This window comes from Carya illinoinensis, chromosome 9 (genome assembly GCF_018687715.1).
Source record: "Carya illinoinensis cultivar Pawnee chromosome 9, C.illinoinensisPawnee_v1, whole genome shotgun sequence".
Classification (NCBI taxonomy): domain Eukaryota; kingdom Viridiplantae; phylum Streptophyta; class Magnoliopsida; order Fagales; family Juglandaceae; genus Carya; species Carya illinoinensis.
The window spans coordinates 15,090,581-15,106,310 of NC_056760.1; the positions used below are offsets into that span (position 1 = coordinate 15,090,581).

Consider the following 15,730-nt stretch of genomic DNA (forward strand, 5'->3'; position numbering starts at 1 on the left):
GAGTGATTGCGCCCACTCTCTATCAGAATCTTCTCTCTGCCTCTCTCAGTCTCTCTTTTTCCATTGTGTGGGGAAGTGGGGAGTCCAAAAAACCACGAGCTCAAAATATTGATATCTACCCTTTTCGGAACTCAGTCAAGGAAAGAAGGAAAAAAAATATAAAAAATTATTTTATTTTATTTTATTTTTTCAAGTGGAGTGAAAGCCTTTGAATGAAGTTTGAGAGTAAAATTATAAAATGCTTTCTGGGTGATGATTTTTTCACACTCCGAAATGATGGTTCTGTATCACTTCCACTAATCTATGGTAATTTATTTTCAGTCCAATCATGTAAAATATGAAACATGTGGGGCCGTATGACAGAACGCACGGAAGTTTATCAGGATAATCCTTTCATTTCTTTCCCTCTTATCTTTTCTCTCTCTTTCCGAAGTTTCCTCTTATTACGGAACTAATTTACAAAAATATTGCTGCATTGATCACAGATTATAAATTTCCGGGAAAATTAATCTTCACCCATAGTAAATGAAGAAAAAATAAGTATTTAAAGCGACACTCCATGGATATCTGTGGCGGTGATTTCTAGTAAATGATGGAAAAGTCATTTGCAGTACGTATTTAATCCATTTTGTCCTTGATGGATTGCAAGAAAAAGAAGTTATGGTTGGTGACCCACAATGTCACCAACTTCGGCAGTTACTAATGAGATTTTACTGCTCTAACGAGGGTGGGGGAATGGATAAGGATAACCGCAATTGGTAATATCAACATCTTGAGGTCATTCATGGGGAGTTTTCACTACTTTTGGAGAACATTTATGATGAAAATGACGATGAAGATGGTGATAACCATGCATTGATAGTAGAAGAGTTGTTGTTACATTTAAACACCAGAAGAAAAAAGGAAAGAGAAATTAAAAAAAAAAAAAGGAAGGGGGGGGGGGGGGGGTGGGTTTGGGGGTGGAATGTAAACAAAAAGAGAGAGATAAAAAAGAACATCCTATTCGTTTTTCCATCTTTGGCAAGTAGAGTTTCAAACTATCTTGAGCTTTGACAAAAGCCATAGTCTTTGCTAAAATGGGGAATTCGACCGCATCATTGGCTGGCAGATTTCTCAAAGAGACCTAGTCTATCATCACCCAACCTTGACTTATATGCAGACCTTTTGTATTCCCACCAGGAGAACTCCTTGTAATTGCTTTCTTCTCCTTCCGCCAGCAGTGAGGGTAAAGGTGCTATCTTTTCACTCAAAGGTGGCCCTCCAAAGTAGATCATTGAAATCCTTGATTTTGTATGGTCAGCCAAAACCCTATGCTTCACACTCTTAAACCTCCCATTACTCATTACCTGCATCAATCCCACGTCCAGATGTCCATTTTATTATAAATTTTTATGGGAAAAAAAGGAAAAGAAAGAAAATGAAGACACCCCATAAAGAATATCAACAATATTGTTGACTAGAGAGAGAGAGAGAGAGAGAGAGGGATTATTAACAAGAAGATGATCATTGAATTTTTTGAGCATCTTTTTTAACCTAGGATGAAGTGTTCGTTGTGTGTGTGCGCGCGTGCGTGCGTGTGTGTGTGTGAGAGAGAGAGAGAGAGAGCGAGAGAGAGAGAGAGAGAGAGTTTAAAAGGAAAACAGAACAAGATCCCATGTTAAAGAAGCTTCTTAGGAAAACCCAGAATAACAGAAACTGGTGGCCAAAAGACTAGTATTCGCTTAATGATAGCAGTAGCAAACTCGTGTACAATTTGGTGACGTGTAATTGGGGGGCTTGTTTAATGTACCTGCAAGGAGTCACCAACATTGATGAAAAAGGAGGTCTGGTCAGGAGGAACTGTAACCCAAGTCCCATCTCTCAGACATATTTGCAGGCCTGAGGTGTTGTTAGATCTTAGGACAGAAATTATCTGAGGGTCTGTGTGCTCCCCAAACCCAACCAAATTTCTTCCGTTCAATGCTTGGAGCTCTGGGCATGGTGGGTAGTAGTTTAGCCTGAAACAAGAGTCGCTCTTCTCATCCCTCAAAAGCTTGCTCAACACATTCCTCGGCTTAATCTCCAGCCCATCGGCTACCAATTCCAGCACTTCACAAGCCATCTTCTTCACTGCTGAAACATAACAATCCACAGCAGACCTACATCATGGAAGCGGAAAAGAAATTGTCAGAAAAGGAAAGAAAAAGAAAAAAAACAGAAGTCTTTTTCAAAGAGAGAGGTTGTAGGAGAAACAGAGGACTCTGTTTAGAGACTTCACCGGAATATTTCTGGGTTTTCCTGGAAAATGGAAAATGACTTGTGGGAGATGACTTCAGGATTGGTGTTAAGGAGGATATATTCAATCCAACCCACGTCACCGTTGGGACCGATTCTCTTGCTGCCATAACCAAATGGGTCGGGAGGGCCAGCCCTGTCTTTCTCAGACTGGGGCAAGTTGAAGAACCGGAGGGCTTCGGCTTCCAACCTGTTCATGAACTCCACTGGGACTCCATGATTGACCACCTTGAAGATCCCAAATTCACAGGCCTCTGCTATAAGGGTCTTGGCATCAGGGTCTGAGAGGTCCACCACTGGAATTCCAGGGAACAAGCCGGGGGGCTTGCGTGTCTGTATCAAAGAGTAGTCGTCTAATGCTGCAGGCAGAGAAAGAACCACCATATTAGTTGTTTCTGCTGTTTTGGTTTTTTAGAGAGACAGAGGACGAGGACGAGGACGAGGACGAGGACGAGGAGGAGAAGAAGGAGACTCGTTTGGTTGAGAGGGTGATGAGATTGATGGGGGGTTTAAATGGGCGAGAATTGCTAGTGCATGAGAGGAAAGCTGGAGAGCTCAGAGGCGTTACTAACTATAAAGAGGAGCCATCTGGCTGTGTCCGCTAATTGGCATTTATGCAATCGAGGGTGAATTTGCCTTTTGCATAGTTTCCTATTTTGAAAGGAGTGGAAAAATTTAGTTTTAAGTATAATTATATATTAATATATATATTAATTTAATATGATTGATAAAATATAAATTTTATTAAAAATAATATTAATTAAATTTTAAATATAAAAAAATTAATATTAATATATAAATTAATACATATAAATTATAAGTAATAAAACTCGAAAATAGAAAACTAACACAAATTTTTGTGAAAGTATTAAAAATAAATTTAAAAAGAAAACAACGAAGAATTTTATATGATTTTTTGCCGTTTCTGACTTTGTCACCATTAGCCATTGGGCAATACATGCTTTCTCTTATTCCTGTTCACTTTTTTTTATATCTCATATTTTAACTTTGCTGCTTTTAAGTCAAAATCCTAGCTAGCTAGCTAAAATCCTACAAAATCAGGGACATTATTGGATCAAAATTTAGAGTTTTTCCTCGTGCCAATTAAGGTTCTATTTGGACGTTGATTAGTTTAGTTAAGATGAATTAAATTTTTTATAAATAATAATAAGTTAAGATGAATTTATATGTTAATATAAATTTAAATGTATTTATAAAAAGTTAAAAAAATTATAAATTCTACATGTAAAGATGTGTTGAGTTGAAAAAAATTATAAGTCTCACATGTAAAAGTATTTTTGAATTGAAATGAGTTTAATAATTTGAAAGATGTGTATTTAAAAGTTAGAATCAGTTTCAAATTAAACTAAACAAAATTGATCTAAATTCAGTTTAAATTTCAAACGGCACCTAAATATATACCCCCAAGCATGATTAGCTAGTACTGGACAATAAACTCTAAGTAATCAATCAATTTTGTCAAAGGTTTTTGATTAAACGATGATTATACAATGTCTTTGTGTTTTTTTTTTTTGGTTTTTTTTTTTTTTTGAGAACATATCTTCGAGTTAATTGCCAAGATATATTTATATCCAACATTATATGTGCTATGTGGCTTCTTTTTTCCATAAAAAAAAGGATTGATCTTGAAAGGCATTAATTATGCTGATGAATAATGCAACGTGATATATATATATATATATATATATATATATATATATATATATTTGAAAATAAATACCAACGTTGTCTAAACCAAATTTAATTTAATTCGTAATCATGTGGGTTTGTCCATTTTCAACAAAACATTCAAACCTAGTGATCAATCCAAATATTGCAATAATCTCCATCGCGTTCTAAAATTAGAATGAAGTAGCAATATTTATTTTCTGAAATTTAAATTTGTTGCACAATTTAAAGGGTCGTTTTATTTTCCCGAAATCAGCATGGTTAATTAAATAAGGAAGAATTCCTTAAAATTGAACTTAATTAAATTAATTGGTTGCCTTTCTTTGCTGTACAATAGAAATTAAGTCTTGTTTATTTCCTTTAATGAAGATTATAAGTTGGTTAATCAGTTTTTATATATATATATATATGCAGTGTTTATCACATTTTATATATTTTAATACGCAGGTATTTATTAATAAAGATTATGTTATATAATGTAGATATTTTATTTATATATTATATTTGATATAAAGTATTAAAATATACCACAAACATATACATTTATTAATATTCTCCCTCTTGATCTCTCATCTTCTCATTTTTTTTTGTTTTCTCTTGTTTTTTTTTTATTATTATTTTTAAGTCTTGTGTCGCCAAATATAGGAAGTCATCAGGTCTACTTCGTCTATATATGCATGAACGTTATGCACGCATCCCAACACCAGACGCTCACTCCATTTGTCAATCAACCCAGCTAGCTAGCTCGCTCGCTCTACCATGCACCACGCCTCGATTCTGCTTTTGCATGGAGTTCATGCGCCTCACGCAATACCATGACTCCATTCATCTCATTTAAGAAGCAAATCTCATGCATGCCTGTCGACTTCAATTTGGTCTTCTCTTTTTGTTGCGAGTTAATGCAACGAAATGCTTCTGGTCCAGAATTCGGACTCAAATTATATTTTAAAAGATTTTTTTATTATTTAATAATTAAAAAAATATTTTTTTAATGATATTATAAATTTTTTTAAAAAATTTTAAAAATATAAACAAAAATTAAAAAATTGCCTTCTTTAATCGACGTTGGATATTCAGACTATATTTCTCGAGAAATGTAGCAGTACCCTAACGCAACTGACTCAATGCAATCAGATAAAGCTAGCTAGCCTGCCTCTTCTTGTACTTTTTAGTTCTTTACTGAGAATCTTTTGGGTAGGAAGTTTGGAACATGATTAACTCGTTGGTTCCATGCATTTCCCAATTGATTTCTTTTATACTCCGTAATACTTGATTTGATGGTATTTGTCAAGATCCCCACTGTCTCTTTTTATTTTTTTTATTACTCAATAAATCTTACTTACAAAGAAGAAGAATAATTGATAGTATATATCTATTTTTATGTGATCAAAAATCCTGAAAAATATTTTTTGATGGTATCAGTTTTTGTAACTATATATGTAATTTAAGGTTGGTAATAAATCAAATTGCAGATCAATTCTCTATCAAAATCTATAATTTAGAAAAATGATATTCATGAATCTTTTAATTATATATATATAGGGTCACCCAATGTGATATTAAATGACATTAAGCAAGTAAAAAAATAACATATATTTTTTCAATCTGATGCCACATTGATAAATGATGATTAGAAAGCTTATAAATAGTATTTCTCTCTAATTTAGTGTAGAAATTAGATATAGATGAAGATTCTTTAAAAGTCTAGCCAGAGTACTATTGAGTCTTGAATAGTTTATTAAAGGAAAATGACTCACAACTATTTTACAACTTTTTACAACTCTATATGAAATGTATGTTAGTTTTGTAATATCAAAATTTATTTTTAATGGAGTTGCTCAATTGTATTACTTGACTGAAAATAAATTATAAAATAGTTGTAAAAGAGTTGTTGGTGTATCATTACTCAGTACTATTGGCAAAGGTGCTTAATGTCACACCATTTTCAGTCTATAACTTATTATATTTATAAAAAGGTAAAAAAAGATAGAAAAATGCTACTATGCCCCTTAATTTATACCACTGATCACTTTGTGGCACCACTTGGCTTATTAAAAAATTATAAAAATATATATATTCAAAACAAGATGGAGTACTCCAAAAACACAAAAATATGAGACTAAAACCCTAGATTTTCTCTCCCATTTTATGTTTATGTTTTTAGTTTTTGATATTTTTTTAGTAAGGCACGTGACATCACATTGTGGTTCTACATCAAGGGACAAATTGAATGGTATAAATTATGGGGCATAGTAGCATTGTCCAAAAATACATAATATAGTATGAAACCTTCATATGATATGTTAGAATATTTACTTCACAATAAAAGCAATTTTACAAGTTAGAGTACCACATAAAGTTATTTTAGTTTGTGTATATACTTTTATGAGATCTCTTTGTTGCTAAAGAATTTCTCTAAATATAGCCAAGTATTGAAGGGAAACATGATGCGAACTTCATGCAAATTATTGTTTATTATGGTATCCTCAAATTAAGTGAATGGAGATCAGTTGGAGATTATTTTTTAAAAAATAATAATAATAACTCCCATGCCATGTATACTACAAATTGATATTAATCTAGAAGCCCTCACCCGGCAATGTTGTTTGTATTTTGAAACTTCCTATATATATAGATAGATAAGGAATTGGGTCAGCAGCTAATTAAATTAACGACAAGTATATCCTTTGTGACATGGTTCTAATTAAAGTGGTTTCAGACTCAATTATTGCCTTGATTGTACGGTTGAAAGCCTCTTTGATCATGGTCAGTGGTCACGATCTTATATCATTAGTTATCGAAGCATTAATAAAAATGTGAAATATTCCCTGCCGCACATAGATATTGAAAAGTCTTTGTTCCTCGTGCTCATCAAGTGGCCCCAGAAAAAGGCTAACTACTCACTTAAGTATTCCATCTCAAGGGCTAATTACACCATTAAAATTGCTAAACACTGCATGAAACTTGTGCGCACAAAACTCACGAATGTTGAATAGGAGTGTAACCGGCTGATCTGGCCTTTTTAGATAAAATTTAAGATCGAATGGATATGCATCAGATTTGTATTTTTTAAAATTGATTACACACTGGTTATCTCTTAAACGGTACTTCAATTTTATTGGTTTTCGGTCCGATTTTTCTGTTTTAATGTAGTATATTATAATATATATTATAATTATATTATAAACTATAATGATATATTATAATATATAATATAGTAATATAGTGATATATTATAGTATATTATATTAATATATAGTGACGTGGTATTAGAATAATTATTAATATTCACTATATAATATTAGTATAACTATTAATACAATACACAAAATGATATAAGATTTTAAAATTTAATATTATATTAATTAGTTATTTATCATATAATATAAAAATATTTTATATATAATTCTATATATTATATATAAAATTATATATAATAGAAAAAATTAAAATATATATATAAATCGGTCCAATTCGGTCTGGTCCGGTTTAAAAAAAAAAATTTGAAACCGAACCGATTTTGACTGGTTTTAAAAAACTTAAAACTGGTACCGGACCGATCCCACCGGTTTGGTCCGGTTTGGCCCTGTTTACCCCTTCTTTTTTTACATTCTTAGTGTTAAATGTCTAATGCTCATAAAGTAATGCTAGATATAGATTTAGGATGTGCAAATTCAATGCACTCCTTTAAAAAAAAAAAGTTTACCATTAAAAAAATAATTTCTTCATGTGGATGTATACGTACCAAATTTATTATTTTTTTTAAAGTACGTATAGGTTTGCATACCTTTGCAAAAATCATTTCTCACGTTTCACAAGTGATCGCCCATGCATGCACATTGCAGGTTTGATCTACGGTTTCTGTCATTAATTTTAACTCGAAATTTGATGTTCAAAGTTTATTTCAATCATGTTCCCCATGCTCTTTCCTATTATTGAATCACTCAATATTTCTCCTAATTGATCGGGTTGCCATTTTTCAAAGAGAACCCAACATCATGTAGAATAACAGTTCTTCTTATCAATTAAAAAAAAATAAAACAATAAAAAAAACTTAATTAACTAAGCAAAAGCAAAATAAAACAACAAATGGAAAAGTAAAATAATAATAATTTATAATCTTAATTTAAATAATACCTTTTTGTAAATAATTCACGTACAAAAATTCATTATTAATTTAAATAACTTTCATATATATAAAACAACTAATAGAAATTCATCTCAATTACTAGTACTTCATTTCTTGACTATCCATAAAATTAAAACTTCCCAAGATGTTTACATGATCAGCCTCATCATGCAATATGTGAACCTCAACAGTGCATGCATGAGGAAGATATTTTTCATATCGTGGCCGGATTGGTTATTTCAATGCAATTGAGATTTTTTTTTTTTTAATATATGAATATTCTCGAGGAATAGAATGTGACTTGGTGGGAACAAAGAACGTAACGTGACGAAGGAAAACACTACTACGATCGACATAAATAAAGTGCGTTATTGGCGGAAAAAAGTTTTAAACCAGATTCTTTTCAGATGCATGCATGGGAACCAAAATTGTTAGAAATGAGATAGAGCATTTTGAGGCTGTCTGGCCTTAAAGTGTCAAACCAAATACATATGATATGGCGATGAAAGTACTGCGCGCATGCCGATCGAAGCTTATCTATACATGAATAACTTTAGAATTATTTGCATATAGAGAGAATTTAAAATTTGTAGCCTTTATTCTTCTTATGGTGTTTAAGGAATCTATCTAGAGAGACTACGCATGCATGCAAATTTATTCCACTAGTACGTACTTGGTCACTGAAAAGCGCACATGATGCATTAAGAACTAAAGTTAAAACAAAATTGTTAAAAACTCACATAATTCCATACCTCTCTCTCTCTCTCTCTCTCTCTCTCTCTCTCTAAGAATATTTCACCCAAAACATTGTTTATGATCTCAATAATGGACATTAATTAATTCAGATCATTTGGAGAATGCCCAGAATTTGTTCTTTCTTAAGAAAGAGATATTTGTACTGATTGTCAACTAATTGTATTGTTTAAATTGTGTTAAATATTCTTCCAAATTTACTAATATTTCAATTTTCACGCAAAGAATCATGGGGACATTCCTTTCTTTTAGTAACTAATGGCATGCATAGAATTAAAAGGTGTCAGAAAATGAAAGGAGAGAAAATGAGACATGCAGTAAACTGCATGATGTTGAGTGGTTCATATTACAATATCGCGGGTAAGATTGACTGCAGGCTTCGTACGTGGACCATGTCTTTGATCATGATTAGGAATAAATAATTATCATTAATATATATATATTTAATGTATTAATGCAACAGCATGCATCTGTGTTTGATCTGAATTACAATATTATAATTTAATTCCCTTCCTAATTATTTATACCATCTAGATTTAGATTAATTACAAGCTAGCCTTTGATCAGCAAAATTACTAAATATGGTTAATTGTTTGTATAATTGATTTCACTGAAAATAATAAAAGATGTAGCTTTTATTATATATATATATATATATATGTGTGTGTGTGTGTGTATAGAAAAATTCTATACACTATATTATCATTTCATTTACATCCCACTAAGTAAGATGTGACACATTTATCATTATTGAATAATCATATATCACATGCTTATTTATCATCAAATAATGATAAATGTGTCACAACATATATATCAATATGCGAATGAGATGATGATGTGGTATATAGTATTAGTCATATATATAGCAAGCAAAGAGTTAAGATTGATAATGAAGTTCATGCATGGTAAATTAAGGACACGTGTATTCTTACTCCGTCGATCCATATAAAGCATGCAGCTGGTATCTTGAATAATCGATCATTCATGGCCTTAGAAAAACGGTACCCTTCGTTAGCAAACCTGATCTCCTCTCCCCTGTATGGGAATAATTAGATCCCAAAGTGGTAAAAGGGATAAAGCCTTCGTATTCTTCTACATATTACGACATGATCGAGAACCACATGTCCTTTAATCAAGCAAGCTGAGCGCAACACCGTGAATATAGAATTTATTTATTATATTTTTTTTTCCTGATCAGGGAGCACATGAAAAACCACGAGCCGGCCCAGCTCCCATTTCTCTCAGATCTTCCTACTTCTGTAAGGCATTACGTACGTACGTACGCACGCATGCACGCACTCGTGCTATGATTTCAATGCTCTGTACTGTACTGTTTGCAGCTCCATATATATAATATGCATGAGCTACTGCATGCGGCCGGGTTGATTACACGTGGAAAGATAGGGTGTGTCATGGTCATAATGTTGTTGTTAGGAGGTTGACGTGGGCAGCCTTCATTGGTTGCTTTCGTTGTCGGTCGAATAATTGTAGTACATGGTATATACATCCAGGTTGGCTGACATTAACGTACGTAGCTACTCCAATTTCAAGCGCCCTCCATCTCTTAATTGTCTACTCGTGCTTGGGCTTTAAATTAACGATACACATTAATTATACGCTACAAAGAAAGAAAGAAAGAAGCTTTTGCGTGTGGTCCTAGCTAATTCCTCTTTCTACTGCATGCCCGATGTCGGTACTACTGTTGAATGACATTTGGAGGAGTTCTGGATCAACGATTATTCGGTTTAGGGCGGGCCGGTAGACAGGCTGCTAATGAAAAAAGAGAAATAATATTTATAATTGTGAGTGGATAAATGTCATATAATTATTTAAAATAAATAAATAAATAGAAGCTTATATGAAAAGAAATTATTTTTTAATAATATTAGATCTTATTTTTTTTTTTTAAAATAACTGGATGATATATTTATGCACTTCACGACTATACGTAATACAAATTTTGAAAAAAAGTGAAAAATGACTTTTTATTAATCATTAATTTGACTTTAAAATTTAAGGATTCCAATTTCCTCTGTATAAATAATGCCAAGTTTATACATGAGCACGTCCTAAACATAATGTTATATTTAGTAGTTTTTATTTATTTCTTTTATCATATATATTATAAACTCTCAATTTTTTTACAAGTTAATGCGTAAACACATTATTTACTGTATATATAGGATTATATAATGGTCTTATTACATGAGTTACAAAAATTAAGATACCAATAATTTTGATCTTAATTGATGCATGCTGAAGGTAATCATATATATGTTGCACTGCTTCTGTCAATAAACGTACAGATCATTAATATTAGATAACTTTTTTTTTTCATTTTTATTTGTATTTATAAATTTTCACTGAATACAATATATTATATATATATATATATATATATATATATTGGCTTTGCAATCATGCATGCATACCATGAAAACTATAAATGATGGTTATTTTGTCTTTTGCAAGTATTTCAATTTGAATTTAAGGTCGATTTTTTAAAATGCATGTGTCATAAATGGAGCTAAAAGTTGACATTTAAGAATCCAAAAACCACTCAACCGACCCAAGAAATTCGGTAATTCTAAACCAGAATGATCACGTACGTACTGAGCAGCTTTCACACGAACGAAATGGAATTAATCATGACCTTTTTATATCTATTTTTGTAAGAAACCGTGTCAGAATAAAAACTCATAAAAAAAAGATAAGAGATATAAAGATGGCTCGAAGGGATAACTCATTAATCTATAATTAATGACTTGTCATAAATGGAAATTATTGACCCAACGAATAATAATTAGTTTTTTCCTCGACAATGATCACTTTCTTGTACCAAGAAGTAAAGGGAAAGGAAAATACTTGCACAAAAGCATGCATGAATTAGAATGTTCATGATTTGATCTGAAAAATGACTGAATTTTACATATATAAGACAAGAAATTAATTAGAAACGGGATTGAATCCTATTGGGGTAGGTTTACTGGAGCCTGGAGTTAAGCCCTGATGGACGTCTATATATGATGGGGCACGCGTTCTTAGAGACCATGATTAGAACGTAGAAATATAGAGTGTCCATGGGAGATGCACCCCGAAGGTCGAATATTCTTTCTTGTACAATGGTCGGCATGCATGGTAATTGTTTGACGCGTGGGGATCGAAGGAAGCTAGCGAGGTAGCAGCTTGGTCTACAGAGAATTGAGATTGTCAAAGCTGGCGGTACATGATCAGATAAACTAAAATAAAAGAAAAAGGATAAGATATCGAAACCCAGCGCGCAGTACTTAAGTCAGGTCTCGTCAATCTGAAAAGTTGCCCATATGATCTGATGCGATGCCAACGTTGTCGGGCTCTACTGTCGGAAATCAAGGACCTCTTTTAATTGATCTCCAAGTTTACTCGACGGCTCCATGCATAAACAAAGCTAGCTGCCAGCCCCTGCCCTGCTGCCATTATTACGTTAGGTGCCGCGGGTGGTCCAGTAATAATTAAACATCAGGTGGTCGGGCTGGTATATATAATAGGCCGCATGTCGGTTGACATTTATATATATATATGGGAGATCATGGATGAGTACCAAATCGAGGAACTTGATCATCATGCTGAAATATTATCGATATAATTAATATGGAAAACATATGAGATCAAACACATAGGATATATATGTATTATACTTCTTATCTTCTTGATATAGATTTATTTTAGATTATTGGTATTAGTTTCTTAAAGATTTATTGAATTTTCTAATAGGGCCGAGGTTAAATTATAGTTCAAACTCGACTTGTGAGAGTACATACGACTATGTATCCGCCGTCTTGGCTTCTACGTACTATCCGGTTTATAGCTGGTTAAAAGGTGATACTGTGCTATAGCTGGTTAAAAGGTGATACTGTGCTCAGACTCAAGTATACAAGGAAGCTGCTACCTCCGATCCGCCCCTTTTACCCTTATTGCCCATAAAATAGAATATTATATAATTTCTTTATATAGTTCTTTACTAATATATAGTTTTTGTGAAACCATATGAGGAAGTCAGAAGAAAAATATTGAAACTATATATGATCGATCGACATGATCATTTAGAACACGAAAACTCAGAGCGACTCAAAACTGAGTGATCGGTTTATCAGTTTATATTCAGAAACTCGTAATCCACACCCGGACTCCCCTAGCTGAAGAAAACTCGTGATTGATCATAATAGATAGCTATATAAACTTTGACATTGTAATTTTACCCATTTTCTGGACATTATTGATTTATGTAATTTGGGTTTGGAAACTCTCAACCTGCATGTGATCTGATGTCACTTATAATGAAGACTGAAATAAAGAGGAAAAGCATATGAAGGAATTCATAATATAATTATTAAAAAATATAATGAAAATAAGGGGCCGGATCACTAAGTCAGAAAATAAAATTTTGGAATCCAAGGCTCGATTGTAATGATGATTTCTTTAGAACATGATATTGATTCCATTTCGATGTGCTATATATAGAGTATTGACAAAATTATTCACAGGATACAATGAAGCCCTCCAAATTGTTGTTCTAAAGTAACATATTTTATAGTACAACTCAAAATACCATTTTTTGAGAATTACAAGATAGATAGATTTTTTTAAAAGTTATTGTATGTTCGCCCAAAAACCCATTGGCCTTGCCTGCATGCACGCGGGCAGCCCGCCACTAGGCTGCGTATGTAGCTCTCACTTCTCCTTCACTTCAAGACAATACATACTATAGTGAGGATAATTCAATATAAACTATTTGTCTACACTTTATTTGGTCAATGGAGACTAATATTTCATTCTTCATATATATACTTTAATAATTTGACATTTTTCATCAATGCATAAGATTATATATTTATATATATAAGGAAATAAGTATATTTATTTGAAATATCCAAAATATATTTTATTAAAGTAATAAAATCTAACAATAATTAATGAGCTTTTATTCTTATAAATAGTGCTATGATTATGGAATATATAACAAAGTCCACATCTTATTAAAGACCACCCTACCTAATAAATATGATAAGCATATATAGCTATATTTATTAGTTTGCATAATATATCTATTCTATTATAATAAGTGGCTGTCTAACTATTACAGTAACTTTTTTTATTTTTTCGTTAACTTTTCTTTTTTTTCCGTTAAGTCCGTTATTTTCTTATTTTAGAGATATAATTATCTTTTTCTATCTTTCTCTCTCATCTCATATCGAACATTTATCTCACTCTTTGATATCAACCTTTTTACCTATCCCTCAAACCTACCCTCTCACATGTTTTTCTAAAATACTCAGATCTTAATCTGAGTATAAATGTTCAGATCTGTAAGAAAAAAAAGGACAATAAAAAACCACATGTATAAAACGAAAAAAAATCCCACAAAGAAAAACACTCAGATCTGAACAAGATCTGTTCAAATATGCCGAGATTAAAAAAAATTATATCAAAATAGATGATTTGAATTTATCGTTCAATATCTCAAAAAATTTTTAAATCTTATACGTTATTTGAGTGTGGTGGTAATATTTATTATTGTGAAAATGATATTATTTTTATTTATCTATGTTATTTTAATGATCTTGACTTTAATTTTGAAATAATTTTTTTTAATGTATCTAAATATGTAATTATTATACTTACCGATCTATTGTTATCTAAATTATTTGTTAAAGTTTACTTTTTGATCTTTATGCATTAAATTATTCATTAATCAAGTTTTTCAAAAAAATTATATTATTTTTATAAAAAATTTATTTAATATAACTAGATAAATATATTTTACACGTGCTCTTAATATAGTATGTATATATATACACGTAACACACTGCAGGAACTCATTAACTTGATCGATCGGGAGAACAACTTCTTTATATATATATATATATATATATATATATATTTATAAAGCTGCAGCGAAATCATGCAGAGCACAAATTTTAAAGTTAAATTTAACTATAAAAAAAGGTATTTTTGACCAATATTATACAATTAAAAAGCCTATTTTGACGAAAAAAATAATTTTTTTAATTGTAAAATATTAATTACAAAAACTTAATTTTATTTACAATTTTTTTGTCTTTTGGGATTATTTTTTCCCGAAAAGCTGAAAGAATTTGACATGATGCAAATTTAATGACCGACAATATCCACATATACGTAAGATTCATACACGCGTTCTAAATATACAAGGACAGAGAATAGAGTCTGATCTCCAGGTGGTTACAAATTGAAGTACTCTCGATATTACACAGCTACGTAGGTACGCATGCAGTTTCAAAGTGAACGTACGCATGTTTGTATTGCATTAAATAATTAATATATATTCATATAACGTTCACCGTCTGATTTAATTCCCACTTCTTAAAAAGAGCCTCGAACTCGCACCAAATCTGTACTTTGCATGCATGCACAGAGTTTGAGGATCAGACAGACCGCATACCATTAAAAAGAGCTCAACCCCTTCACGTGTATCGGCACAGCCGTAGATGTTCAATTGGCTGCTTGGTCTTTGACTCCTCGTGGGATGCGTGGCTAAACCTCATCATCTTCCCTGATCATTAATTCCCAAACATTTATATTTCTCTCTGATCTTGATCTGATCGAACAAGGAGAGAGAGATCAGATCATGGACGGTGAACATGATCTCTCTGACAAATATATAGCACTATATCTAGCTAGCTAGGGCGCTCTAACGTCTTTACCCCCCAACCACATGCTGCATGCATGCAAAAGAATAAAATAAAAGTAGCTAGCTCTCATGTGATTTGGCATGATCGTAAACATCGTCGATAGTATTACTACTGCATGTTACCATGCATGGAATTAATAATTAATGCAGGGTGTCACACAGTTTCATTAATG

The 15,730-nt window shown here is 31.9% G+C and overlaps 1 protein-coding gene across 1 annotated transcript; it reads right to left on the reverse strand.

Moving 5' to 3' along the window:
- Nucleotides 1–827: 827 nt before the first annotated feature.
- On the reverse strand, nt 828–2,822 carry LOC122275244 (gibberellin 2-beta-dioxygenase). Its single transcript, XM_043084227.1, has 3 exons — nt 2,258–2,822; nt 1,790–2,138; nt 828–1,346 (listed from the first exon to the last, which is right to left on the reverse strand). The coding sequence occupies exons 1-3, from the start codon at nt 2,656–2,658 to the stop codon at nt 1,095–1,097; spliced, it is 1,002 nt and encodes a 333-aa protein (XP_042940161.1). The 5' UTR covers nt 2,659–2,822; the 3' UTR covers nt 828–1,094.
- Between the last annotated feature and the right edge of the window lie 12,908 nt (nt 2,823–15,730).